At 39.8% G+C, this 27,196-nt stretch overlaps 3 protein-coding genes across 7 annotated transcripts; all 3 read right to left on the reverse strand.

Annotated features, from left to right (window-relative positions):
• Positions 1-3,171: 3,171 nt before the first annotated feature.
• LOC115592073 (dimethylaniline monooxygenase [N-oxide-forming] 5-like) lies at positions 3,172-7,842 on the reverse strand. Of its 2 annotated transcripts, none has more exons than XM_030434601.1 (10): positions 7,691-7,842; positions 6,758-6,898; positions 6,474-6,662; positions 6,116-6,281; positions 5,703-5,845; positions 5,241-5,437; positions 4,834-4,981; positions 4,529-4,736; positions 4,368-4,440; positions 3,172-4,294 (listed from the first exon to the last, which is right to left on the reverse strand). In XM_030434601.1, exons 2-10 carry the CDS (start codon positions 6,887-6,889, stop codon positions 3,880-3,882), a joined length of 1,671 nt encoding a protein of 556 aa, XP_030290461.1. In that variant the 5' UTR covers positions 6,890-6,898; positions 7,691-7,842; the 3' UTR covers positions 3,172-3,879. The 2 variants fall into 2 exon arrangements, with proteins under 2 accessions (XP_030290461.1, XP_030290462.1); XM_030434602.1 differs by lacking the exon at positions 7,691-7,842 and adding an exon at positions 7,633-7,654 and having other exon boundaries at positions 3,880-4,294.
• A 2,223-nt stretch (positions 7,843-10,065) lies between these two features.
• LOC115590986 (dimethylaniline monooxygenase [N-oxide-forming] 5-like) lies at positions 10,066-12,956 on the reverse strand. 3 transcript variants are annotated; one of them, XM_030432511.1, is made up of 5 exons: positions 12,805-12,956; positions 11,872-12,012; positions 11,588-11,776; positions 10,758-10,830; positions 10,068-10,611 (listed from the first exon to the last, which is right to left on the reverse strand). In XM_030432511.1, the coding sequence occupies exons 2-4, from the start codon at positions 12,001-12,003 to the stop codon at positions 10,825-10,827; spliced, it is 327 nt and encodes a 108-aa protein (XP_030288371.1). In that variant the 5' UTR covers positions 12,004-12,012; positions 12,805-12,956; the 3' UTR covers positions 10,068-10,611; positions 10,758-10,824. The 3 variants fall into 3 exon arrangements, with proteins under 3 accessions (XP_030288370.1, XP_030288371.1, XP_030288372.1); XM_030432512.1 differs by lacking the exon at positions 12,805-12,956 and adding an exon at positions 12,747-12,771; XM_030432510.1 differs by lacking the exons at positions 11,588-11,776; positions 11,872-12,012; positions 12,805-12,956 and having other exon boundaries at positions 10,066-10,611; positions 10,758-10,826.
• Positions 12,957-15,010: 2,054 nt separating this feature from the next.
• LOC115591443 (dimethylaniline monooxygenase [N-oxide-forming] 5-like) lies at positions 15,011-20,390 on the reverse strand. Of its 2 annotated transcripts, none has more exons than XM_030433484.1 (10): positions 20,244-20,390; positions 19,427-19,623; positions 19,085-19,273; positions 18,284-18,449; positions 17,897-18,039; positions 17,564-17,760; positions 16,983-17,118; positions 16,593-16,812; positions 15,873-15,945; positions 15,011-15,726 (listed from the first exon to the last, which is right to left on the reverse strand). In XM_030433484.1, the coding sequence occupies exons 2-10, from the start codon at positions 19,556-19,558 to the stop codon at positions 15,327-15,329; spliced, it is 1,656 nt and encodes a 551-aa protein (XP_030289344.1). In that variant the 5' UTR covers positions 19,559-19,623; positions 20,244-20,390; the 3' UTR covers positions 15,011-15,326. The 2 variants fall into 2 exon arrangements, with proteins under 2 accessions (XP_030289344.1, XP_030289345.1); XM_030433485.1 differs by having other exon boundaries at positions 20,232-20,390.
• Positions 20,391-27,196: the final 6,806 nt, after the last annotated feature.

The following is a 27,196-nucleotide window of genomic DNA, read 5'->3' on the forward strand; positions in this document are numbered from 1 at the left end:
GCCCGGGGTTGCCAGATTTATCCTCTCTTATCCCCCTCTCTAACCCTAACCCCTGTGCAGGTGCTCAGTCACCACATCTGTCAGCTCCAGTATCACAACTCGCTGAGAAAGAGGTCAGCCACATAGATCCAGTTTCTTTACAAAAGAGTGATACACCACTTTCCTGTTGACATTAATAACATTAAAACGCTACACTGATATGCATTTAAAAAAGTAAATAAGTGTATATTGAAAACGTCAAAGCCCAGAAATATCTTTAATTTTAATGTAAACATTTTGTAACATTTGTGGTTGATCGCTAACACTTAACATAGGATTATTAGAGTAAAAAATAATACACAATAGGGCTAATAATAATTGCTATATTCAGTAGTAAAAACAGCAGGCTATTAAAATGCACAGTAACTAAGTGACTAATAATGATTTTAGTGATTTATTTAATAGTGACAACACTTCTGTACATGTTGTCCATTGAGGCATGAATGAGGCATCACATCTTATCATATTAGCCTATAATATAGCTTTTTACCAGAAAATATTGTTATATTGGCTGGTATCATTAGGCCTATGGCTTAGGAGTATGTCTGAATTTATTTGTAATGAGGTTGTCATAAATAAAGCTTTTTATTGTATCTAAGTCAAATGTATGCTGCTGTCGAGGGTCCTCTTGACTTATTTTGTGAGTGGTATCTCTAATCTAACGTGATATGTCAATAAGGTGAACTGCAACGTTCATACAGTTATGTCAAAAGTGTGGAACTACACAAACGCAGCAGACTTTACTAAATATATTCTCAGGTAAGCATGTCAGATCTTTGACATCCTCAAATAACAGTCGTATCATAGGTGTCCCCCAACCTGGCAACCCAAATGCTAAGGAGTCACGCGTGGACGATTCTTCTTCCGGGGTCTACCGGTGGTTCACGAGAGGCGGCGAGTTTGAAGTCGAGTCAAAGTCCAGCTCAAAGTTAATACACTTTATAGTTTGTATAACTACTGAGAAAGTCCTTGTAGATATAAAGATTCTATCTATCTATCTATCTATCTATCTATCTATCTATCTATCTTCACACTTTACACTTTGTTTATTTGTGGCGGACCCTGCCACCTTTCTAGCTTCTAACAGTGATCTGGGGACCTTATTTTCCTCTGAGAACAGCTTGTTTATTCACTTATGGTAAAAAAATTTATATAGGTCTGTCTCTGTATTTTTACCTCATTGATCAAAATTCTGAGTTTGAATTTCTTCTCGAAAACTACACAGTGCCCCTTTAAGACGTAAAAGACGTGTAAATATATTTAGTTATATATATAGTTCACTAATATATTCCATTTTATATCCATCTTCGCTAATTTCAGCCACTTGGATGAATAAAAATAACAAAATACAGAAAAATGACAGGCAGTTTTTTATTGGCTTGATTCTTCAGATTATCACACAAGTGTACCATGTCATCTTTAGAGAACTCTCAACTACTGATTCTGACTACGATGACATTCAATGAGAGCCCAGCATGACGCAGTGAGACACAAAGCTCTTTAAGTCTTTCAGGTCAAACATCAGCTTGAACCTGAAGCTGCCAGCAGGTGGAGTCATTGATCAATAATCCAGCCTGGAGATGGTATTATGTAATAGAAATTGAAATATTCCTGTGAAAAAGTAATCCACTTAAATCCATTAAAAACAGGTGTGTGTGTCATTCAACCAGTTTAGGAAAACATTTTGGGATTGATTTTGAGTCAATCAGTCAAACGATCTGGAAGCTATTGAAAAAAATGCAGATGTTTTTATACAAACTGCAGATTTTGTCTTTAAAATATTCATTAAAAACAAAAGTTCAACATAAATCCAGTCAAAACATGTGTGTCTCATTTAACCAGTATAGGAAGACATTTCTGCATTGAATTTGAGTCAATGGGTCGAATGACCTGGAAGCTATTGAAAACAATGGCAGATGTTTTCATAAAAAGTGTGGACCTGTTGCCTCCTTCAGCATGATTCCTCAGGTGCCTGGCCCCCTTTGTTTTAAAATAACATATCAGACTCATTCATGTGTTATAGATCTGGATACAGCAGAGCTGCTCAGCCTTGCTTCCGTTCTGCTCGGACCAAAAAGCCTTTCCCCCACAGAGTATCATAAAAGTCTGTCAAACTGTTGACAGCACACCTAGAACAGCAAACAAGGTCAATTTACATTTGTAAAACTATCCTCGAGCCCAGACAAGTATTTGACGTCATCACAATATAAAGTCTTTCATGGCCAGGAACTGGAAAACATTTTGGGAATATATATTTGCCATACAAGCAGCTGTGATTGGACTGAAAAGGCGCCATCTTTGCTGCGGTCAACAGATTGTAAATCAGTTAAGTTTGCTCCATTTACCCTAACCCTGAAAAAATTAATCATAACCCTGCTCATAAATTGTTAATGTTTAACAGCAGTGGATATCCTCATGTGTACTGAACTGTTGAATGCTTTTATGACCATAAACAATAGGCTAGATATGATGGTGGTCTGAGCTGCTGTTAGTGTTCATCTTCTGAGAAAACACATTACATTACAAAACCCCTCCTGGAACTGTCAGACTGATTTCTCTCCAGAGGAATTATCTACATTTGTAAAATGTTTTTGTTTTTTTTTATCTAAAGACTGATTAACAAATTAATGTACAAGTTGCTGTGATCAAACATCTCTCGAAAAGTGTGACTTCTACGATGACTGTAATTGTTAATTTCTATTCTGTTTGGGCCATTAATATGCATGCACCATACCCAGGATAAAATTGATTTATCAATGTCGTACTAAATAATGAAACGTGAAATACAGTATAACTTACATCTATTACCTGTAAGCACACTTGCAAGCACATGTAAGTCTTGTCTGTGGAAAATATATTCCTAACTGAATAAACTAATTAAGATAAAACTGCAGTTAAAATGCACAGGTATAACATATTATGGCACTGTGCAGATTCAGCAGTTATTAGAGTTATTGGTCTCATTACACAGTCAGCAGCATTGCATGTAAAACCTACTGATTCCGAAGGTCTCCTCAGATGATTACAGAGGCTCTCTCAGCTCCTTTCTCAGTTTAATGTATATGAGGTCTATATACTGCAACTGCATGGCATTCCTCGAAGGTGGAGCGGTAATAAAAGAGAGCCATGCACTTGTTTCTGCACTTTGACTTTTAATTATTACATTAATCTGACATAAGGGACCTCATTTGAGGTGTTTTCTTATCACAAGTCTTCATTACATAGGGTTAAGGTCATAACATACATTAGTGTAAGCAGGAAAACATAAAAGCATCATACATATTTTATGCACCATAAATCCCGTACATTTTCATTATTTGTAGCCAACAAATCTCATTTAACTGATTTTCTGAGCACCAAACAAGTCAAGAGACACAGCAGGATGTGGATATACTCTGAAAATAGATCCCATAGAGATGTCAGAGACATATCTGCAATCATATAATGATATATATAATGAATATAAGACTATTCAGTGAAAAAGAGCAATACATATTTGGAGATTGTACAAGTATGAATGATCAAATAGAGACGCGAAGAAAGTAGATTAAGAGCTATTCAATAACTAGTATGATCTAAGAATTTAGAGAACCCAGAACAGGGTCCTCGTTTTCACACAATGTGATATGTTGAAGAACAATTTATAGCATGATATAATATCAGTTGGTATTTGGAGCCAGCATGAGGAGGCATAAGTAACTCAAATGTATAATGTTCTTTTCATGAGTTGGGATAGTACAGTATACATATAGTTAGTACAGTATACATATAGTTAGTACTATATGGTAAATCTGTTATAAGAGCAATTGCAAATTAATTGGAACAAGGCTGATTTGCACATCACTGTCCAGGCAGGTACACTTTTATCTTGTCCAACAGTGCAGTGGGATCTTGCAGGAAGGCTGGAAGGCTGTTTCTGTTAACGTAGGCAGCCAAGCCCACAGCAGCAGTCGACAGAATCAGAGGCCACATTAATGATCTCTTGCATTTGGGCTCATCACAGGGCCTGGTCTGCATGGGGCAAGCCACTCTCTCCCACTGGGTGAGGATGGCCTGACGGGCCCCGGCCCACTTTCCTGGCCCTCTGAGACGGAACTGGTATGGCGTGCAGGGCCCGAACAACAAATTCAATCCCAGCCTGGGATCTGTCAGCAGCTTCCCCAGGATGTTTGGTCGAACTCCCACCAGCTTTGCTATTTCATCCATGTAGCTTACATAGTCAACCTGGATGGTGTGTCTCTGACTTGGGACATACCTGAAAAAGAGATCTGAGTTGAACATCATGGGTATCAAAATGTGTTTCTTTTCAGTATAGTTTAGTGCAGTACCTTGCTGCCATTGCTTGCTGCTTGCATACGATATCTTTTTGCATGGCAGCCATGGAGGGAAGCTTGATGCAGCCTGTTTGAGAGGTGACAATGTAACACAGTGTTTTAGTCCCTTAAACGCAACATACATCTATAATTGGGCACAGTGAAACTTGTCTTACCTTTAAAGACCCGTGTGGCCCATCTGGCCTGCATCTCAGAGATGGGCATAATGGCCCCCAGTGGCTGCACTAGACCAATGATGGCCAGAGTGGGTCGGTCCAGCTCAGGAGGAAACACATACTTGTACAGAGAGGCTTTGTTCTCAGATGCTGAGACCACATGTGAGGCCAGGAATGGAAAGGAAAACCTGTAACCTGTGGCAAACACCTGCAAGACAGGAGAATCATCTCAGTGACACACTACTGGCCGACAAGTCTATGACAGTGAAAGGACAGAAATCAGTGTGTCTACAAAAATAACGTACCACCAGGTCGACATCCTCCACCACACTTCCATCATCAAACTCCACACTGGACCCCTGAAATCTGCGGATGTTGGGTTTCACCTGAACAGTTCCAGACAGGATGCGGTTGGGAAGCTCATCATTCACTGTGGGATGTTGGCTGAACAACCTGAGATTTATATTCGCACCATTTAGTTATGTTTCTGCAATTTATTATTACTGCAAATCATGTGATAAACTAGTTTTTCATATCAGTTGTCTGGGGACCATACAGCAAATTTCAAAACTAACACCAACACTTGTTGAGATATTTCTAGTGGTGAGAGTTAGAGTCCGCCCTCTGCAGGGCAAAAATACACCCTAGCTCAGTGCTACAGCTTCAACTGTAAAAAGAAAAATACAAAAAATACCAGATACAAATACAGTACCTGTGCTTTGGCTTAAGATTGTACAGAGCGTGGTCGAATCTTTGGTTAAGTTGTCTCTCTCCCACACCACAGAAAAAACCAAAGGGAAGGATTTTCCTCACAGAATCCATCACCCTGTTAAAAATCAAATCGAGGGGCAGCCCGTTGTCCCCGACGCGGTTCAGAATCCAGGCTCCCCTTCGAGTGCTCAAGTAGAGCTGGGAAGAGAACAGATGGCTGTCAGTGATTATAATAGCATATTAGAACATCTTTAATAATTAGTTTCATCATATTTTACTCAACTCTATGGGTCTGTTACCTGTTCCTTTTTAAACCCATATTAATTTTTTTTTCATTTTGACACAGTCCGATTGTCTGACTGTGTTTATTTACTCTTCTGGATGCTACTGTAATGCTGCTGTCACAAAGTGCACTTTCAGGCTATGACACATATATTACAATATGTAACTATTTCATCCAAACCTGCTTGGTGACTCTGCTCAGCTCCACAGCAATGTCTCCTCCAGAGTTTCCTATTCCAACCACTATAGCCTTTTTATTCCTCCACTCCTCAGGAGTCTTGTAGTCTCGGCTGTGGAAGTACTTTCCTTTGAAAGTGTCAATGCCTGAAAAAAGCAAAACATAACTTGACAAGGTGCCGTCCTACTCTTACTGGAAGAAGGCTTTAATCTTTATTTGAAGTTGACATTACAGCCTTGACCTAAACATATAATTCAAGCAAAGATTGAGGACACTATACTGACACAGTATTCCCTTTTGTTACTGCTGCTTCCTGACGAGAGAGCGTTACATAACATTGGGCAGGGTTGCCAGTACAGACTCGTTCATACTGTGACAAAGGTTGATTCTGTGTATTTAAACTTTATCAGTAGTACCTGGGAAGTCCTGCAGTGGCATGTTGGGGTGGCAGTGATGTCCAATACAGATCATCACAGCATCAAAAATGTGTTTCTCCTTTTTGCCATCCTTGTTCTCCGTCTCAACATCCCACTGGCCTGAGTGAGAAAAATCGGATCTCTGCTTCAGCTGCAAGACTTTGGTCTGAACAACAGAAAGACAGAAACAGATAGCAGTTTGCTGATAAGAGTACAGAAGCTGAGGTGAGGAAAATATTTCCTATTTAACTATCTATTATTGAACAGAACAACATTTTAAATTAAACTAAGGTGAGAATGTTGCATCTTCAAGTTCAGAAATATGTTACAGGCAAGGAGTAAGTGAGGCACCCCTTACATTGAAGCGTATGTACTTGATGAGCTGGAAGTTGTCAGCGTACATTCGGAAGTAGTCCATGATGAGGGAGTTGTGCATGAAGTTGGGGAAGTGCGCAGGAATGGGGAAGTCGCTGAAGCACATCATCTCCTTGGATGTGTTGATGATGACAGAGTGGTAGATGCTGGCCCTGTCTGGCTCTGGATTCTCCTGCAAGAACAGCCAGGAGGTGAGAGAATAATCAACCTTAAATCTCAAAAAAAAAAAGGAAAGAAAAAATCTAGCCTGCACACAGTGTGACCCACCTTAAACCTCCACAGACCACCAATGTCATCGCTGCTTTCGAAGCAGACCGGCTCCAGCCCCTCATCCAGACAGCACTTGATACAGGCCAGACCTGAACTACCTCCTCCTATTATTGCCACTCGACGAGTCATACTTCAGCTCTGTGAGGGATGCAACAGACCACTTAAACATCTCAGGAAGTGCATGCATTCAGCAAAATAAAGGGAGATCACTCTGTCTCTAGTTCAGTTTTAACTGGTGGTTTGGAATTTTTCTCTGAATGTTTGATCTGAGTCCCACACACAAAGCGCTATCAAAGTTCAGAGCGAGTTAGTATGTAGTTCAAGTAGTATTCAAGGACAGATACTGCAGCCATTTATGAATGTAACGTCAAAGGTGAGTTCCTGAAGTGACGCAACGGCATACATAATTGATAGGGCGTATCATATCAATAACGTCACGTCATCTACCAGCCACAGCGTCTGGAAAAGATTGACTTTAATCTTGAAATGTCATGTTAAACGTCGACTTTTTTCGAAAAGTGCATGATGAAAAAAAAAATTAATTGATTAAAGAAACTTCCTCCTCTTTTTTTTTTTGATTCTCAATCCCTGGCCGAAATACTCTTCAGTACGTCATCAATACGAGATATTATCGAATAATCAATGCGCATCTGAGCTCATTCTGGCCTGGAAGTGATAGTTATGGGTTCATGGGCAGCGCCTGCGTTTTTAAGTGAAGTGCTCCAACAACCGAACCTGCTGTCGCAACCAAACTTGTTGTCCACAGTCGCTTTTCCTACATTTTACATACATGGACTCCATGCAGGCGTTGACAACAACTTCCAAGTTAAGCGAGCATTTATTTCGCCGCCACTTTTATTATTTTCTCTCACCTTGACGCACACAAATGTCACGCTCGAGTTTCCTGCACATGTACTGTTGTTTTCTTACCTTTCGCGATATGAAGAAGGAGAAGAAGAAGTTTTTCCGGAGCAGGTCTCTGTGCAGCTCGGCAGCAGTGGGCGGGCGGACTGACACAGAGTGGGATTGTGTAAATGCATCAGCTAATACTGTCCTAAAGTGACCCTTGATTCACTACTGCACGGTCACAGAAAACAAACAGACTGGTGCAAAAGCGAACATGCAACGCCCCCATCATGACTTACTGTACGCAGCATTTAACTCTCAGGGATCGAGATCATTGACAATTAATCAACAACCCTGACTTTATTTTGAAATCCAGTCCATGGAGATACTTCCTACCAGTGACCGGACAAATTATATGTTAGGAGCTTTGATGAGTTTTAGATATTCCACCTTTTCTGGTGTATTGTTTTGACTTTAAACAACTCTTATAACACTGTAGTGAATTAGGGCTACTGTAATGTGTACTATAATACTGCTGTAGAAGCCTTGAGCAGCTCTTTCAGCAGCGATTCTCACAGACACTGTGTAAGAAGGAGCGCTTCCTCAGATCATTCATCCCCACAGACATCAGCTCGTTTAACTGATCAATCACTTTCCACTCACTTTGTTTTTTGTAAATATCCGATTTTTTTTTACAATTCTATTTAACTTTATGCATGTTTGACTGATTCTTTTTCCTTGTACTTGTTGCATCTTGAGTGTTGTAACAAGTAAATTTCCCCGTTGTGGGACAAATAAAGCCTATCAAATCAAATCAAATCAAATCAAATCAAATCAAATCAAATCAAATCAAATCTAATCTAATCTGATGATAAAGTGCAAGTTACAACAATCCTACACTGTACTTAGTGCAGCTGCATCACATCTGCAATGATTTTGGACACTTTAATTCAACTTACACTCACAGCGAACTATCAAACAATCTCGAATGTGTAACCATTTGGCTGTAACTCAGTATCACAATAACATTTTATCCCTTTGTCTGTACATACACAATATTAACATTGCCCCGCAAAGTAAAACTCTAAAGCATCTGTTATTTGGAAATTACTTTCCTGCTATTTCAATTATAAACAAGCACAATTTTGGGTGTACCACATAAACATACACACAAACATTCTGTTTTAATCGTTAATTAAGTTTCTTACCTTCTCGTTGGGTCACCTCTTCTAATATATATTAAAGGTGCACTATGTAGTTTGGGGAAACACATTTTAATTAGAAGAGAAAGATATTCAAAGTATGTGTCATTTCCAGCTTCAAACAGTGTTCTGGTGACCTTATTTTCCTCCGAGAACATCTTGATTAATCAGTTATGAGAAAATAAATGTTTCTGAGTTTGTTTTATTACCTCATTAATGTTCTGGATAACAATATTTGTTTTAAAGTTCTTCCCCAAATGACATAACTTCCCTTTGATAGCCTAAGTACAAGGGTCAGATGTTTTCTATTTCCTAACAAGCTATTATGATGAATTAAAAAGTTAATTAGAAACAGGAAGTTATGATAGAGGTCAGCACAATCCAATTTAAAAGACATTTCAAGCCCATTTGTGGTTTACTGGTGTATTGGATTTTTGTAGTTGATCTATGAACTATTTTTTTGTAAATCACTAGCTGCAAGCGTGTAAGGACTGATGACTTCTACAAACCAGCAGGAGGCTCATTATGGAGCATACAGTATGTCTGTTCTGCCCCTGTGTCTCCATCTGCAGGTTAAAAGGTGAAAAGATGACTAAAACTTCACAGTCCTTTAGTTCAGTTAATGTATAGGTTGATACATGAACTGCAGCGTGGACCACTTGCAGCTTTATTCAATGCAACCGTCAATAATGTCTTTGTGTAGAGGATGTCCCTCATCACCCAAGCCATAGATCAACTCTGACAATTGAAATGATGCAGCATAACGAAACCCTGTCTTATTTTAATCTTTATATTCAATAGTTTTATCAAGTAATGGAAGAATAATGGTTTTGAGCTCCTTCTCATGGTGTTGTATCAGGCTGTGTATTTATAGTTTGTCAGAGCGTACGGTGACATTGACAAATTAGGGTCAAGTTTGTGGAACCCTCTTCTTTTAGCATTAAAAAGAAAGTAACATTATTCTAAAATGAAGACCACAACAGTCTTTACTAGTTTGCTTCTGTGCACGCCATTTTGCCTGCACTCAGATGGAAGTCTTGGTACAGAAATCAGGAGTATCAGGTACGATTACAATAACAGCACCAGGGAAGGCTCAAAGGTATTTATCACACCCGCTGTCATGCAAAGCTGCAAAACAGTTTTATCATGCAGGATTAAGTGAGATGTACAGCAGTGAACATTACAAAGTGGCCTGAGTAAGTGTCAAGAAAAGGTATGCGAGACAGCAAAGGCATTCAATATGTTGAGAACACTGCACAGACTTTGCCAAAATGTTTATCTTAAAATACAGCTCTAATACAGTTTAAAACATACAGCATTTTGACAAATAGAATGTGCTGACGTGTGCTCCTTTACTGCTTCATCCATCTTCATGTTATCACTAATGTATATAATCAAGCTGCTCACTGAGGAGATTTGAACAATGACTGCAGGGATAACAAAGAGGAGAGAGGGTGTTTATTGTAGCAGAAGCAGCACAGCAGGGCTGCACCTGAGACTATTACTATGATGCCCCGTCTAGACGAAGGTCTGCTCTCTGGTTCTGGTACCACTCTGGTCCTGAAAGGCTGAAGCACCCGCTCCCACTGAGTGAGAATGGCCTCACGGGCTCCGGCCCACTTGCCAGGCCCAGTCAGACGGTACTGATAAGGAGTGCAGGGACCCGTTAAAAGCTGCAGTGCCAGTCTGGGGTCCGTCAGGAAGAGCCATGGTATGTTAGGTCGAACCCCCACCTCCTCCGCCAGAGAGTCCAGGTAAGGGATGTAGTCCACCTGGATGGGGTTACGATTACTGCAGGCAAACCTGACGAAAGAAGCAAACACAACACAACCGTTAAACATTGTTTGAAAATGATGGTTAGTTGCAGAGTGGAGTGGATAATGAGCGATCATCACCATGGCTCAACAAGGATTTTACACACTTTAACAGATCTGCAATTGAGCTCTTACCTCTGATGCATGATTACTGTGTCTTTCTCAAGTTCCTTCATCATGGTCTCTTCTGAAGGGAGGGTCGCTAAGCCTGCAGGATAAAAAGAAATCTGTCAACTTAAAATGTACAGAAAAACACATTTTGAACAGTTAACTTAACCCTAATGTTCTGTTTCTCTGTAACAGCTCAAAAAACATAATTCACATCGTTTTATATGCTTGTTAGTTCATGACTCTTACCAACTGTAGAATTATAAATACACATTTGACATTTTACAGAAGACCTATTATGCTTTTTTTTTTTCTCTTTGTTTCAGTGTTTTTAATAGGTTGTTTTGTAAAAAGTCTTAAAGTTAAAAAGGCCAAAGTCTGCACCAACAGAAGCTCCTCTCTGTCACAGAAAAACACTGCTCCGGTTTTAAGCATAGCAGCGGGGCCCATTATTTGCCCTTAGTGTGTCTGTAAATAACAAAAATGATAATAGATCCTGTGTGTGCATACATGATCGCATAAAATTGTTTCAGTGTTGTACTGATTCACTGTAGTTATCCGTTTTAATTAAGGCACTACCTTACTTTCCATTGCAGCATTTGTAGGTCACATCCTTAGTGTGCCGCTTTCACTTAATCATTACATTTAGCTTATTCATTTATCTCATTCTGTAACTGTCACTGACGGCAAACAAAGTCAGCAGAAAGAGCCCTAGGTATTTAACTATGAGCTAAGATTTCCTATTTAACTATCTATTATTGAACAGAACAACATTTTAAATTAAACTAAGGTGAGAATGTTGCATCTTCAAGTTCAGAAATATGTTACAGGCAAGGAGTAAGTGAGGCACCCCTTACATTGAAGCGTATGTACTTGATGAGCTGGAAGTTGTCAGCGTACATTCGGAAGTAGTCCATGATGAGGGAGTTGTGCATGAAGTTGGGGAAGTGCGCAGGAATGGGGAAGTCGCTGAAGCACATCATCTCCTTGGATGTGTTGATGATGACAGAGTGGTAGATGCTGGCCCTGTCTGGCTCTGGATTCTCCTGCAAGAACAGCCAGGAGGTGAGAGAATAATCAACCTTAAATCTCAAAAAAAAAAAGGAAAGAAAAAATCTAGCCTGCACACAGTGTGACCCACCTTAAACCTCCACAGACCACCAATGTCATCGCTGCTTTCGAAGCAGACCGGCTCCAGCCCCTCATCCAGACAGCACTTGATACAGGCCAGACCTGAACTACCTCCTCCTATTATTGCCACTCGACGAGTCATACTTCAGCTCTGTGAGGGATGCAACAGACCACTTAAACATCTCAGGAAGTGCATGCATTCAGCAAAATAAAGGGAGATCACTCTGTCTCTAGTTCAGTTTTAACTGGTGGTTTGGAATTTTTCTCTGAATGTTTGATCTGAGTCCCACACACAAAGCGCTATCAAAGTTCAGAGCGAGTTAGTATGTAGTTCAAGTAGTATTCAAGGACAGATACTGCAGCCATTTATGAATGTAACGTCAAAGGTGAGTTCCTGAAGTGACGCAACGGCATACATAATTGATAGGGCGTATCATATCAATAACGTCACGTCATCTACCAGCCACAGCGTCTGGAAAAGATTGACTTTAATCTTGAAATGTCATGTTAAACGTCGACTTTTTTCGAAAAGTGCATGATGAAAAAAAAAAATTAATTGATTAAAGAAACTTCCTCCTCTTTTTTTTTTGATTCTCAATCCCTGGCCGAAATACTCTTCAGTACGTCATCAATACGAGATATTATCGAATAATCAATGCGCATCTGAGCTCATTCTGGCCTGGAAGTGATAGTTATGGGTTCATGGGCAGCGCCTGCGTTTTTAAGTGAAGTGCTCCAACAACCGAACCTGCTGTCGCAACCAAACTTGTTGTCCACAGTCGCTTTTCCTACATTTTACATACATGGACTCCATGCAGGCGTTGACAACAACTTCCAAGTTAAGCGAGCATTTATTTCGCCGCCACTTTTATTATTTTCTCTCACCTTGACGCACACAAATGTCACGCTCGAGTTTCCTGCACATGTACTGTTGTTTTCTTACCTTTCGCGATATGAAGAAGGAGAAGAAGAAGTTTTTCCGGAGCAGGTCTCTGTGCAGCTCGGCAGCAGTGGGCGGGCGGACTGACACAGAGTGGGATTGTGTAAATGCATCAGCTAATACTGTCCTAAAGTGACCCTTGATTCACTACTGCACGGTCACAGAAAACAAACAGACTGGTGCAAAAGCGAACATGCAACGCCCCCATCATGACTTACTGTACGCAGCATTTAACTCTCAGGGATCGAGATCATTGACAATTAATCAACAACCCTGACTTTATTTTGAAATCCAGTCCATGGAGATACTTCCTACCAGTGACCGGACAAATTATATGTTAGGAGCTTTGATGAGTTTTAGATATTCCACCTTTTCTGGTGTATTGTTTTGACTTTAAACAACTCTTATAACACTGTAGTGAATTAGGGCTACTGTAATGTGTACTATAATACTGCTGTAGAAGCCTTGAGCAGCTCTTTCAGCAGCGATTCTCACAGACACTGTGTAAGAAGGAGCGCTTCCTCAGATCATTCATCCCCACAGACATCAGCTCGTTTAACTGATCAATCACTTTCCACTCACTTTGTTTTTTGTAAATATCCGATTTTTTTTTACAATTCTATTTAACTTTATGCATGTTTGACTGATTCTTTTTCCTTGTACTTGTTGCATCTTGAGTGTTGTAACAAGTAAATTTCCCCGTTGTGGGACAAATAAAGCCTATCAAATCAAATCAAATCAAATCAAATCAAATCAAATCAAATCAAATCAAATCTAATCTAATCTGATGATAAAGTGCAAGTTACAACAATCCTACACTGTACTTAGTGCAGCTGCATCACATCTGCAATGATTTTGGACACTTTAATTCAACTTACACTCACAGCGAACTATCAAACAATCTCGAATGTGTAACCATTTGGCTGTAACTCAGTATCACAATAACATTTTATCCCTTTGTCTGTACATACACAATATTAACATTGCCCCGCAAAGTAAAACTCTAAAGCATCTGTTATTTGGAAATTACTTTCCTGCTATTTCAATTATAAACAAGCACAATTTTGGGTGTACCACATAAACATACACACAAACATTCTGTTTTAATCGTTAATTAAGTTTCTTACCTTCTCGTTGGGTCACCTCTTCTAATATATATTAAAGGTGCACTATGTAGTTTGGGGAAACACATTTTAATTAGAAGAGAAAGATATTCAAAGTATGTGTCATTTCCAGCTTCAAACAGTGTTCTGGTGACCTTATTTTCCTCCGAGAACATCTTGATTAATCAGTTATGAGAAAATAAATGTTTCTGAGTTTGTTTTATTACCTCATTAATGTTCTGGATAACAATATTTGTTTTAAAGTTCTTCCCCAAATGACATAACTTCCCTTTGATAGCCTAAGTACAAGGGTCAGATGTTTTCTATTTCCTAACAAGCTATTATGATGAATTAAAAAGTTAATTAGAAACAGGAAGTTATGATAGAGGTCAGCACAATCCAATTTAAAAGACATTTCAAGCCCATTTGTGGTTTACTGGTGTATTGGATTTTTGTAGTTGATCTATGAACTATTTTTTTGTAAATCACTAGCTGCAAGCGTGTAAGGACTGATGACTTCTACAAACCAGCAGGAGGCTCATTATGGAGCATACAGTATGTCTGTTCTGCCCCTGTGTCTCCATCTGCAGGTTAAAAGGTGAAAAGATGACTAAAACTTCACAGTCCTTTAGTTCAGTTAATGTATAGGTTGATACATGAACTGCAGCGTGGACCACTTGCAGCTTTATTCAATGCAACCGTCAATAATGTCTTTGTGTAGAGGATGTCCCTCATCACCCAAGCCATAGATCAACTCTGACAATTGAAATGATGCAGCATAACGAAACCCTGTCTTATTTTAATCTTTATATTCAATAGTTTTATCAAGTAATGGAAGAATAATGGTTTTGAGCTCCTTCTCATGGTGTTGTATCAGGCTGTGTATTTATAGTTTGTCAGAGCGTACGGTGACATTGACAAATTAGGGTCAAGTTTGTGGAACCCTCTTCTTTTAGCATTAAAAAGAAAGTAACATTATTCTAAAATGAAGACCACAACAGTCTTTACTAGTTTGCTTCTGTGCACGCCATTTTGCCTGCACTCAGATGGAAGTCTTGGTACAGAAATCAGGAGTATCAGGTACGATTACAATAACAGCACCAGGGAAGGCTCAAAGGTATTTTATCACACCCGCTGTCATGCAAAGCTGCAAAACAGTTTTATCATGCAGGATTAAGTGAGATGTACAGCAGTGAACATTACAAAGTGGCCTGAGTAAGTGTCAAGAAAAGGTATGCGAGACAGCAAAGGCATTCAATATGTTGAGAACACTGCACAGACTTTGCCAAAATGTTTATCTTAAAATACAGCTCTAATACAGTTTAAAACATACAGCATTTTGACAAATAGAATGTGCTGACGTGTGCTCCTTTACTGCTTCATCCATCTTCATGTTATCACTAATGTATATAATCAAGCTGCTCACTGAGGAGATTTGAACAATGACTGCAGGGATAACAAAGAGGAGAGAGGGTGTTTATTGTAGCAGAAGCAGCACAGCAGGGCTGCACCTGAGACTATTACTATGATGCCCCGTCTAGACGAAGGTCTGCTCTCTGGTTCTGGTACCACTCTGGTCCTGAAAGGCTGAAGCACCCGCTCCCACTGAGTGAGAATGGCCTCACGGGCTCCGGCCCACTTGCCAGGCCCAGTCAGACGGTACTGATAAGGAGTGCAGGGACCCGTTAAAAGCTGCAGTGCCAGTCTGGGGTCCGTCAGGAAGAGCCATGGTATGTTAGGTCGAACCCCCACCTCCTCCGCCAGAGAGTCCAGGTAAGGGATGTAGTCCACCTGGATGGGGTTACGATTACTGCAGGCAAACCTGACGAAAGAAGCAAACACAACACAACCGTTAAACATTGTTTGAAAATGATGGTTAGTTGCAGAGTGGAGTGGATAATGAGCGATCATCACCATGGCTCAACAAGGATTTTACACACTTTAACAGATCTGCAATTGAGCTCTTACCTCTGATGCATGATTACTGTGTCTTTCTCAAGTTCCTTCATCATGGTCTCTTCTGAAGGGAGGGTCGCTAAGCCTGCAGGATAAAAAGAAATCTGTCAACTTAAAATGTACAGAAAAACACATTTTGAACAGTTAACTTAACCCTAATGTTCTGTTTCTCTGTAACAGCTCAAAAAACATAATTCACATCGTTTTATATGCTTGTTAGTTCATGACTCTTACCAACTGTAGAATTATAAATACACATTTGACATTTTACAGAAGACCTATTATGCTTTTTTTTTTTCTCTTTGTTTCAGTGTTTTTAATAGGTTGTTTTGTAAAAAGTCTTAAAGTTAAAAAGGCCAAAGTCTGCACCAACAGAAGCTCCTCTCTGTCACAGAAAAACACTGCTCCGGTTTTAAGCATAGCAGCGGGGCCCATTATTTGCCCTTAGTGTGTCTGTAAATAACAAAAATGATAATAGATCCTGTGTGTGCATACATGATCGCATAAAATTGTTTCAGTGTTGTACTGATTCACTGTAGTTATCCGTTTTAATTAAGGCACTACCTTACTTTCCATTGCAGCATTTGTAGGTCACATCCTTAGTGTGCCGCTTTCACTTAATCATTACATTTAGCTTATTCATTTATCTCATTCTGTAACTGTCACTGACGGCAAACAAAGTCAGCAGAAAGAGCCCTAGGTATTTAACTATGAGCTAAGATTCAAGTTTACCTTTAAACACTCTTGCAGCCCAGCGGGCCTGCATCTCTGCCAGAGGGTTGACGGCCCCTAAGCCGTGAATGAAGCCCACCACCGCCAGCATAGGCTGTTTCAGTGCAGGAGGGAACACGTGCTTGTAGAGACGCAGCCTGTAACCACATTTAGCCTGCAGAGCTGCGGGCAGGAAGGGGAAGCTGTAGTTGTACCCTGTGGCAAACACCACAACATCCACCTGTACAACACACACATAAAGCTTAAAGATTAGATGACTGCAAACATGTCATGATGAATACTGTGTGCAGAAAGCAAAAAGGAAGGAGGGTCCCAAAATGGATGTTGCCACATTTTATTAGATGACAGACAAATGTTGATCCACACTCGAAGAATAGCACTAATACACACCTTGTCTATAACACTCCCATCGACAAACACCACACTGGACCCACAGAACTCCTTCACGTTTGGTTTCATCTGAACACGTCCTGAGATGATTCGATTTGGCAGGTCGTCATTCACGAGAGGGATCTGTGCAAAAAAACTGTCAGAAGGACAACAGAGCTGTTAGAAACACTGTCTCAGAGGCACAGAAACACTCCCAGTGCATACTTAGTGACTCCAAAGACATGCCTAATATGTGAAGAGACTCTTAAGTGGTGAACTTGGCAAATATGTATACATAAGACCACAACAGAGTCTGCACACACAGACCGAAAATCTAGCAATATTTTCTGCAAAAGCCATTTTTTTAACACTTTCCTCTGCCGCCATCTGCAGGACAAACTACACATTTCAACCCCTCCAGTAAGGCTTCACACATTACACAAGTCCTCAGTATGTGTTCTGCCTTACTCATATTGTGGGGTGTCATGATCATTGCAGTCTGAGGCACTACTAGATAACATGTATACTTTTAAGCCACAATCACTGAGCTGAATACTGTCCACACAATGAAGTAAAGATGCTTCTCTAAATGATTTTGTTACCCATGTTTTGGTTTCAGGCCATATAGTTTGTGGTCCATTGCTTTGTTAAGGTGCTTCTCCAACATCATGTTGCTCCAAGAGGGGAGGAGCCTCCCTATCATCAGATTCATCCGAGAAGTCCCAATGAGGTCAGCTGGGAGCCCGCCCTGTCCTACGCGGCTGACAACCCACGCTCCGCTCCTGCTGCTGAGGTACACCTGCAGGTCAGATCAGAGCAGAGAGGGTTAAGAATCATGTGCTCTGTTTTAGGATCACACTGACCACAGTCGAAGGCAGCAGATCTTTTAATATCAAGCAACACTAAAAGTACAGACATGTAGTTTAGTCGTGTACCTTCTCAGCAACTCTGCTGATCTCCACAGCAATATCACCTCCGCAGTTCCCAATCCCAACCACCACCACTCTTTTCCCCTGCAGGCCCTCAGAGTTGCGGTAATGCCAGCTGTGGAAATATCTGCCTTCAAAGCTCTCTATGCCTGAGGAAAGGGAAATCAAAGAATAATCAGTCAGTCACTGTGCTGAATTCAGTCAGGGAGCTTGGTAAGCATTCATTTTCCTTATTCTTCAATATGTTGGTAGTTTACATAGAAAATTGCCATCCCTTTGAAATATCCGTCTAGTTATGCTCTAAGACCTGTATTTGATCAGTAGATCTGTTGCAGGACAGTGTCTTATTTCTTTGTGGGGCCAATGAAAAAATAACGAAAATGTTTCTGGTACCTGGGAAGTCTTTGAGAGGAAGGTGAGGCTGGGTGAAGTGTCCGGTACAAACCATCACTGCATCAAAAACACGAGTCTCCCTCTGACCGTCTCTGCTCTCCGTCTCCACCTCCCACTGGCCTGTCGAGGCATAATCCAGGGTCTGCCTCACACTGACCACGGTAGTCTGACACACACACACACACACACACACACACACACACACACACACACACACACACACATACACAAATAGTACTGAATATCCTCCATTGATATGGACATTTATCTTTTACATTCATTGGTAATACTGTTCGTCCCCCTGCTGCTTGTATAAACAGTAACATTTGATAAATGGTTTGTAATGTACAGTGGCAGATTCAGGATGTTTGAGGGGCAGTGGCAACAAAAACAGAAAGGGCATCCCCTATAAACCCACTCACAGAAAGTATATTTATAGTGAAGAGAGGGCACTTGATCATGCTTTGTCCACTGCAAGGGGCAACCTTATAAGGCCCTTTTTCCTGTTTTATTTAGATAGGGTCTGAGTCTACCAGCGCTAATGTACTTGTAGGCAGCTACATGGATGATGTGATGATGCTGTGTTAGTCATGTCAACATTTAAACACCAAAACAGAAAACACTTCATGTTTGGGTGACACTGTCCTCAAAAGCATCCAGTGACATTGGTACATTCAAAAAAAAACAGTACAGGACTCAAATTTAATGTCCATAATCAGAATCGATTGTTATACATTTCTTGCAGAGTTGCATCACTTTTGACTATTGTTACCTCTTCAATTAAAGCCTAAGCCCACTGACCTGGAGCTGTATGTGCTGCAGCAGTTTGAAGGCCTGAGCGTAGAGGCGCATATACTGCAGCACCTCAGAGTGGTGCATGTTGTTGGGGAGCTCAGCTGGCGGAGGGAAGTCACTGAAGGCCATCATCTCTTTGGAGCTGTTGATGACCACCGACTGATAGATGTTGGTACGTCCAGGCTCGGGCTTCTCCTAGAGAAGGGCAATATAAAGACAGTTTTATTTACTTTGCTACTGTGTCTGCAATAAAGTGTCACAACTAATAAATGATAATACTGGTGCCGTAGTATGAATAGTATTACACGTCTCCTGGGTGCTTTTGTAAAAAAAAAGGGAATCCCTCACCTTAAATCTCCATAGACCCCCAATGTCATGGCTGCTCTCAAAGCAGGTGGGCTCCAGACCTTCATCCAAACAGGCCTTGATGCTGGTCAGTCCAGAAATCCCTGCACCGATCACTGCCACCTTCATAACCATCCTGGGGAGGCTGTCAATCTGACAACAGTGGGGACTGTGGCCTGATATAGAGGCCGGAACTGGAGCTAGGAGAGAGGTAAAAGATGAAATGGGTGCGTTGTTTTGTTGTGTGATGTGACTACCTTTCACACCCATTGTTTGTAAGTCATTGATTCGCATGTAAATGATGGCTCTTCAGTGCTTGAATCAATCAAGGATAATTATATTGATTTGGATTCGAGATACATAAGCACTCAACTCCATCCGAAATAAAGCTTTAGAGACCTTTTTGCATGAGAGGTTTTGCACAGCTGTAAATTATTACAGCAATTACCAAAGTGCATTGCATTTATTACCTATCAACCCTCCCCTCGATAAGTCAAAATATCTTTAGTGAAATAGGTCTGTAAACTCTCGATCATATGGGAACAATAAAGAATGGAAGTGCTCTCATGCTGGCAGAGCTATCAAGATTCGGATTAGCAAGAATTTTTCAGGAAGGGAAATTAAAAGCGACTTCTGGGTTTGAGTGGAAGTTGCAGTTTCTGAATAACAATCAGCAGATGGTGAAATTAAAAGGTCGGGTTTTTGTATATTAAATATTATAATTTTTAATACTAACGAGACCCTAATCTCAATTCTCTTAAGGTCATAAGATAGAAGTCAGAACTTAGATAGAAGTCAGAACACCAACTCTGATTCTCACGTGTGTGGATCCAGCTGTATGAAGACGTTCAGCGTGTTTTGTCTGGGAGTCAGGAGGTCCTGAAGTTTGGTTTCCTTGAGAGTTGGACTACGGCACGGCACGTCGGTCCAACAGCCAGAGGGAAGGCCGGTACTCTGCTGACTCTGACTGAACTCAGCAGGGTTTTCGCATTGGGAGCAGCGGGGGGTTAGGACAATTCCAAGGGGCCCCAAAGAATAGGTAAAAAACAAAAACAAAAAAAACTAATATGAAATTATTAAACCATCATCATTGAGTATATTTCAAATCTAATAACACAATTACTGATCTCTTTGTTTTTACTTGTTTTTGGCAGTAAAAGTTAAATATCCCCATTGACCAAAATGTAAACATCCATATTGACCCACCACCCCCCTGTATCTGCATGAAATGGTTTGGTCCTGCTTTAGCGCACTCATCAGTGATGGTGTTTAGTTGCAGTCAGTCAATGCGCCAGAACTACAGTGATCACAATGTTGCCTAAATCAAAATCTGGTTATCAAAAAAGGAAAGAGAGGAAAAACAAGGAAAGGGTGTCAATCTGTAACCCAGGTTTTTTTTTGTTTGTTTGTTTTTTTTGTTTTTTTTACCAAGAAAGGTGGGTAGCATTCAGTCTGTGAGTGGCTTAATGTCCATAGTGAAATAAGCTAGCTAGCTACAGACTAGTGTTAGCCTACATTTCATCAACATTTAATTAGCGCAGGGAAACATTTAGCAAGATATTCATATTAGATCATTGTCCCTGCTCCTTTTAGCAGACTTACCAACAGATGAGTCAGCAGCAGCCCAGTCTCCCCATAACTGTCCCAGTGAAAAAGGTGAGCAACACTGTGTTCAATGACATAATAATGATAATAATAATAATAATAATAATAATAATAATAATAATAATAATAATGACATGCCAGTTAGCATCATTGCAGGTTATCTGTGGGGATTTCTCTGTCTCTCTTGCTCTTTTTACCATTACAAAAAAGAAAATGAAAAATGTATTAATGATAGAAATTCAAACATAACGATCAATGAGGCAGAGTATAATTAAAATGAACATGTTGTTAGAACAGATACGTCAAGTGCATCATCAGCTACAGCAGCAGCTGTCTGTCAGCCCCCTATGAAATAGAAATAGCCTATAATCCATATTTATTTCAGAATGATTTTAATGTATTTAAAACAGTTTTGAAATAAAAAGAGCATATGCATGTTTATATATGATATAGTTCAAATTCAGCTATCACTAAAATAGAATGTTTGGTCAGTAGTTTGGGACTCTCACCTTCCTGCTTTGCAGTAGGAACAGAGGAGAACATTTCTGGTGCATGCAGACTGTGTGTACAACTCTCAGTACAATCAGAGAAATGTTTATATTTTCTGAAAATCAGAAGATTAAATCGCAACGACCATATAGCCTCATATATGTTTTTTTTCACCCTAAACCCATAGCCACCACCTGTGAGTCTACAGTTGTGGAGATAAATTAGACCTGCATGCAGGACTACAAGGTTCTTTTCACAAATATGGGAATGATAGTCAAAAATATCATTAAAATGCATAGTTTTATATAAAACAGCATCACATTTTTTCGCCGGCCTATACAAGGCTTAAAAGTCGAATTTTTGTCTTTGTGAAAAGATGCGACATGATTATGATCACTTATCATTCAAAAAGAATTAAAACATGATGAAGGCATAAAACACTTGAGTATACAATACACAGTAGTTGTTTTATGTGTAAACACCAAGGACCATGCTGGAAATAAGTTGTACACTTTTGCAAGTTATCCTTTTGGATTACCGTTTTATGTCTTTTGATCCAGAAATAAATCAATCAAAAAAAGAAAGTAGGGCCAAGGACTTATACATATTCCTTCTTGTCCTATCTTAACAAAACATGTCAGAGACATTTTACTGGTAAATAACAAAGTGTTAAATAAAAAGAGGAATGATCTGAACGTCTGTCACCATCACCATCTGGTTTCTCCCCAAACCAAGCGCATTAAGCCATACATTTTTTATCTCAGCTTAATAATAACATAGAGAAACGTGGGAAAGATCTATTGTATGACCATATTATGCTATTTGGGAATCTGCTAAAATTAAAAAGATGAGATTGTAGTTTAATAATTATTCAGAATGTATTGGAATTTGGATGAGTATAGAGACTGCTGTGGGACTGGAATGTCACAGACACAAAAACACCGGTCACACAGATTAGGTTTCCCACCTAGCCTTCCCCCACTGGAGAATGTTTCAGAGGGAGAGAGATGTAGATCGGTAAGGCACATTTAATCACAACATCTGTGTTAGAAACAGTTCTCATTTCTTCTGATGTGGAGAGAGAGAAGACTATTGTGCTTGACCCTGTTTGACCTGAGAAAAAGGAGTTCATCTTCTTTTGTGTGTGTGTGTGTGTGTGTGTGTGTGTGTGTGTGGTGTGGGGGGGGGGGGGGGGGGGGGGCCCTGTAGGTCAATTGTTCCATTGATCGAATTTCTTCTACAATGTCCAGCCAGTGGCCCAGTCCAGGTGGGTCAGTTTTCAAACAACTTCTTGTAATGGCCTTCTTAGCCGCAAGAGATAGGATCTTGATATATATATATATATCCTCTTTACCTATTACATCGTCTGGTATCAGTCCCAGATATATATACCGGGGCTCATTTGGGATATTATATCCAAAAATTTCAGCCATGGCTCTCAGAACCCCCTCCCAAAATGAACGTATTTTCGCACATGACCAAAATATATGAGAGTGGTTGGCGTTCAGTTGCCCACATTGTCTCCAACAGTATTGTTGTTGACCTAGTTGTTTACTTTTAATTTGGGGTGTAATAAAAAAACGTGTTACATTTCTCCGACCAAACTCCCTCCATCTTTTAGAGCTTGTTGATGTTTGTTGGGTCTTAAATATGGACTGCCAATCACTCTCAGACAACTCAATGTTAAATTCTTTTTCCCATTTCACTTTTATATACACTGTATTTCTTCCCTGTTGCTTCAAAAAACCTTTGTACAGTTGAGGGAGTTTGCTTGTACGCACTTGTTAGCACCTCAGTCACATCATTCCCTTCCAATGAGATTTCCTTCTTAATTTCTATCTCGTAGAAGTGTCTTAATTGAAGATATCTGTATAGATCTCCATTTTCCAATCCAAACTCATTTTTAAGTTGTCATAATGATTTAAAATGTTGCTTGTCTACAAGTGTACATGTCACTGTCATTCCTTTGTTGCTCCACTTTTCTGAGGTCTTGTCTGATGTTCCTGGTCTGAACCTGGAGGTGTGAGAAGGCCAAATCAACAGCTTACAGTCTCCTGCTAACTTATATTTTTAACCACATCGTACCATATTTCGAATGTTTCTCTCATAATCGAGTTTTCACTTTTAAGAAAAAGATCCATATGTATATCCATATGAAGATCCATATGTTCTTTTTCACTTAACCTTGACTATGGAGGGGCCCGACCCAGGCCCTGAACAGGACCTCTTTAAGATGCAGAGACGGAAGGGCTTGTGTTCCTTCAGTATTTTCAAGACCAGATAAATTCTGTGTTGCATATAAAACCAAAATTATGAATATTAATAGTTAACCAGTGACGTTTGGAATGGCGAAATTTGATTGGCTGTTTGAATTAGAAACTAAACTAAACTGAAGCCACTGGACCTTGGAGCAACACAGTCTTCTGACCTACACTTAGTCAGTTAAACTTTGTAGAAAGTTAAGATCCTAAGTTCTTTAGTGTATATGATTTAAGATCATCAGTAAACAGATAAACAAAGACTTTTGGATTCCAGACTTTTATTTTCTGACTGGTGTTGAGTGCAAAGAACTTTGAGGTCCTAAGCTAGTTAGTCAGCGTCGCTGCACTCACAATTTCAATTATATACAGTACAATGCTATTTGGATTAGTGCCTAGTTTGTAGGTGTGTAACTAAATTAGTCAGATAAATGTTGTAAAATAAAAAAGAATAATATTTCACTCAAAAGTGAAGATAGCATGAAAAGAAAAAGTACAAGTATCTCAAATTTGTACTTGAGTAAATGTAAATCACATCTCACCACAGTCTCTCTCACCAACAGAGAGACACATACAACAACACACCCTTCAAGTGCCAACTGCACAAAAACCAACATTAAATTGAATCAGCCTGACCTCTTTCTCACAGGCAGAGATGAGCAATGGACTAAAACACCAGCACTCTAACACTCTTTAAACAGGTTTTCACACTCAGACAGGCCCGATTGATGATTTACCCACTGTGAGACCTCAAAACCAGTGAGGAGATAAATTACCATGAACTTTTTTAGAAAGTGAACCATGACTGTCAGATCTATCTATCTATCTATCTATCTATCTATCTATCTATCTATCTATCTATGTTTTTATGGCCACAAATGACAAAACCAACTGCTTTCTAGATCTTTAATATAAATATGAGTTTGAATATAAACAAAGCTGATGCTGAACTTGATGATCATTTGTTGAACAGGAAGCCCTGTGTCAGTGTCTCTGTTGCTCTGCAATGCAAGCCTTCCCTTGTTTTTTAGGGGAAGGTTTTTATTTTAGTATTCATTGGCTTGATGCTTCAGATTATCAAACAATTGTACCATGTCATCTTTAGAGAAAAAACTCTCAACTACTGACTCTGACTACAATGACATTCAAGCCCCGTATGATGCAGTGAGACACAAAGCGCCCACATTTTTTTTCCGGACAAACTTCAGCTAGATTCTGAAGCTGCCAGCAGGTGGAGTCATCGATCAATGATCCAGCCTGGAGAGGGAGTCATGTTTCCATTACGCTCAGTCAGAGACGTTCTACTATTGGCTCAGTCCAAAAAGCCTTTGCCTCGCAGAGCATCATACAAGTCTGTCAAACTGTTGATAGCACACCTAGAACTGCAAACAAGGTCAACTGAAGAAGTAGTCCATGATGAGGGAGTTGTGCATGAAGTTGGGGAAGTGTGCAGGAATGGGGAAGTCACTGAAGCACATCATCTCCTTGGAGGAGTTGATGATGACAGAGTGGTAGATGCTGGCCCTGTCTGGCTCTGGATTCTCCTGCAAGAACAGCCAGGAGGTGAGAAAAATAATCAACCCTAAATCTCACAAAAAAGATAGAAAGAAAGTCTAGCCTGCACACAGTGCGACCCACCTTAAACCTCCACAGACCACCAATGTCATCGCTGCTTTCGAAGCAGACCGGCTCCAGCCCCTCATCCAGACAGCACTTGATACAGGCCAGACCTGAACTACCTCCTCCAACTATTGCCACTCGACGAGTCATACTTCAGCTCTGCGAGGGATGAAACAGATCACTCTGATTTTATGTGTCTTAACAAGACGATGAACATATCAGGAAGTGCATGCATGCAGCAAAATAAAGGGAGATCATTCTGTCTCTAGTTTAGTTTTAACTGGTGGTTTGGACATTTCTCTGAATGTTTACACTGAGCCACACTCACAAAGCACTATCAAAGTTCAGGGAGAGTTAATATGTAACCCAAGTGCGTATTAAAGGACACATACTGTAGCCATTTATGGTAACAGCAAAGGTATGTTTGCAACGTTTCTTGTAACCGAATAATCACAATTGTGGCCAAGTGTTAGTACAGTTTATATCGTAATCAGAGAATGACATTTACAGTGATATTGTGTGTTTGTATGTCCAATATCCTTGATTAGGCCTACATTTGGAAACTAGACTGTTATTAACATGATTTACGGAGCTTATGTATAAAATAAAGAATTGATCTCTATAGTGATTATTCTTATGACTGTATATTATTTTACCTGCTCTGTGCCCTAGATTATAACCAACCATGTCCTTTTTAGTTGAAATACCTATAAAGGGCCAATAAAACTAATAAAAGGAAATATTTCACCTGCCAAAAAGTGATTACAGCCCATATCTTGTGACTGAAAGGTTGTTCATGAAAAAAAGAATATAAACGTATATATTCAGGTTTTATAATATCTTTTATATGGCTTCCATTTTAAACTACTCTTCTACTTAATTCTGTAGACACAGACACACATCTCTTATATACATTCACTCACTCACACACACGCTTTTTCCGTGATAGATCCAACTCTGTTTGAGTAGAGGTGTCAAGGGGCAGAAGTGACTGTTTTCTGTATTTAATTTTGTTGCGTGCTGTGTTTTTAATTATTTTACATGAGGTTGTTTTTATTGCATGGCTTTAATATCAGTTGGTTTGTCTGTACTCCCCCTTACCTCACTTGATTGGTTGATGACCTGCACCTGGAGATCTGCTTCAATATGTTACAGGCACTGGCAACCACCAATTGGGCTCCAGTGAATGGCACAAAGGACCAATAGCATGGGCTGACAGGAGGGACCAAGCACCTGTCAGTAAAGTTAAAAGATGAGGAGACTGGGACAGAACAGCAGAGTGAAGAAATAGAGTAAGCAGAGGAAAACAAGGGGAGAAGAAGCAGAAGCATGAGGAGACCTGCATGCTAAAGATGGCCGTGTACCAAGTGGAAAAGAAGAAAAAGACATACCAGCTCATTATAACACCTTTTCAACTACATTGGACTGCAGGTTTTTAGACTTTTTAATCTGGATTTTGAGATGTTTGGCACTAATTCCACTGTATTCTTTTAACCATTTGAAAAATATTTTTAAAATTTTGAATAAATGCATGTTTGACTGATTCTTCTTCTTTTCCTTGTACTTGTACCATCTTGAGTGTTGTTACAAGTACATTTCCCTGTTGTGGGATGAATAAAAGCCAGTTTAATCTAATGATAAAGTGCAAATCACAGCAATCCTACACTGTACTTACAACAGCTGCATCACATAAAACTTATTAAACATTAAACTTACACTCACTCAAACAGTCTTCAATGTTCAACCATTTGGCTGTAACTGAATATCACAACAGCATCTATTTGTCTGTACATTTACAGTA

The sequence above is a fragment of the Sparus aurata genome, chromosome 11 (assembly GCF_900880675.1).
Source record: "Sparus aurata chromosome 11, fSpaAur1.1, whole genome shotgun sequence".
NCBI classification, from domain to species: Eukaryota; Metazoa; Chordata; class Actinopteri; order Spariformes; family Sparidae; genus Sparus; species Sparus aurata.

Coding starts and splice junctions, on each gene's coding strand:
- LOC115592073 (XM_030434601.1), bottom strand. CDS start 6,889: ATGACTCGTCGAGTGGCAATAATAGGAGGAGGTAGTTCAGGTCTGGCC. Junction 5,846..6,115: donor GCCACTGCAGGACTTCCCAG/GTACTACTGATA, acceptor TGCTTTTTTCAG/GCATTGACACTTTCAAAGGA. Junction 5,438..5,702: donor TGAGCAGAGTCACCAAGCAG/GTTTGGATGAAA, acceptor TTCTCTTCCCAG/CTCTACTTGAGCACTCGAAG.
- LOC115591443 (XM_030433484.1), bottom strand. CDS start 19,558: ATGGTTATGAAGGTGGCAGTGATCGGTGCAGGGATTTCTGGACTGACC. Junction 18,450..19,084: donor TGCAGCACATACAGCTCCAG/GTCAGTGGGCTT, acceptor TGTGTGTGTCAG/ACTACCGTGGTCAGTGTGAG. Junction 15,946..16,592: donor GGCTGCAAGAGTGTTTAAAG/GTAAACTTGAAT, acceptor TTTATCCTGCAG/GCTTAGCGACCCTCCCTTCA.
- LOC115590986 (XM_030432510.1), bottom strand. CDS start 10,801: ATGATGAAGGAACTTGAGAAAGACACAGTAATCATGCATCAGAG. Junction 10,612..10,757: donor ACAGTAATCATGCATCAGAG/GTAAGAGCTCAA, acceptor TTCTTTCGTCAG/GTTTGCCTGCAGTAATCGTA.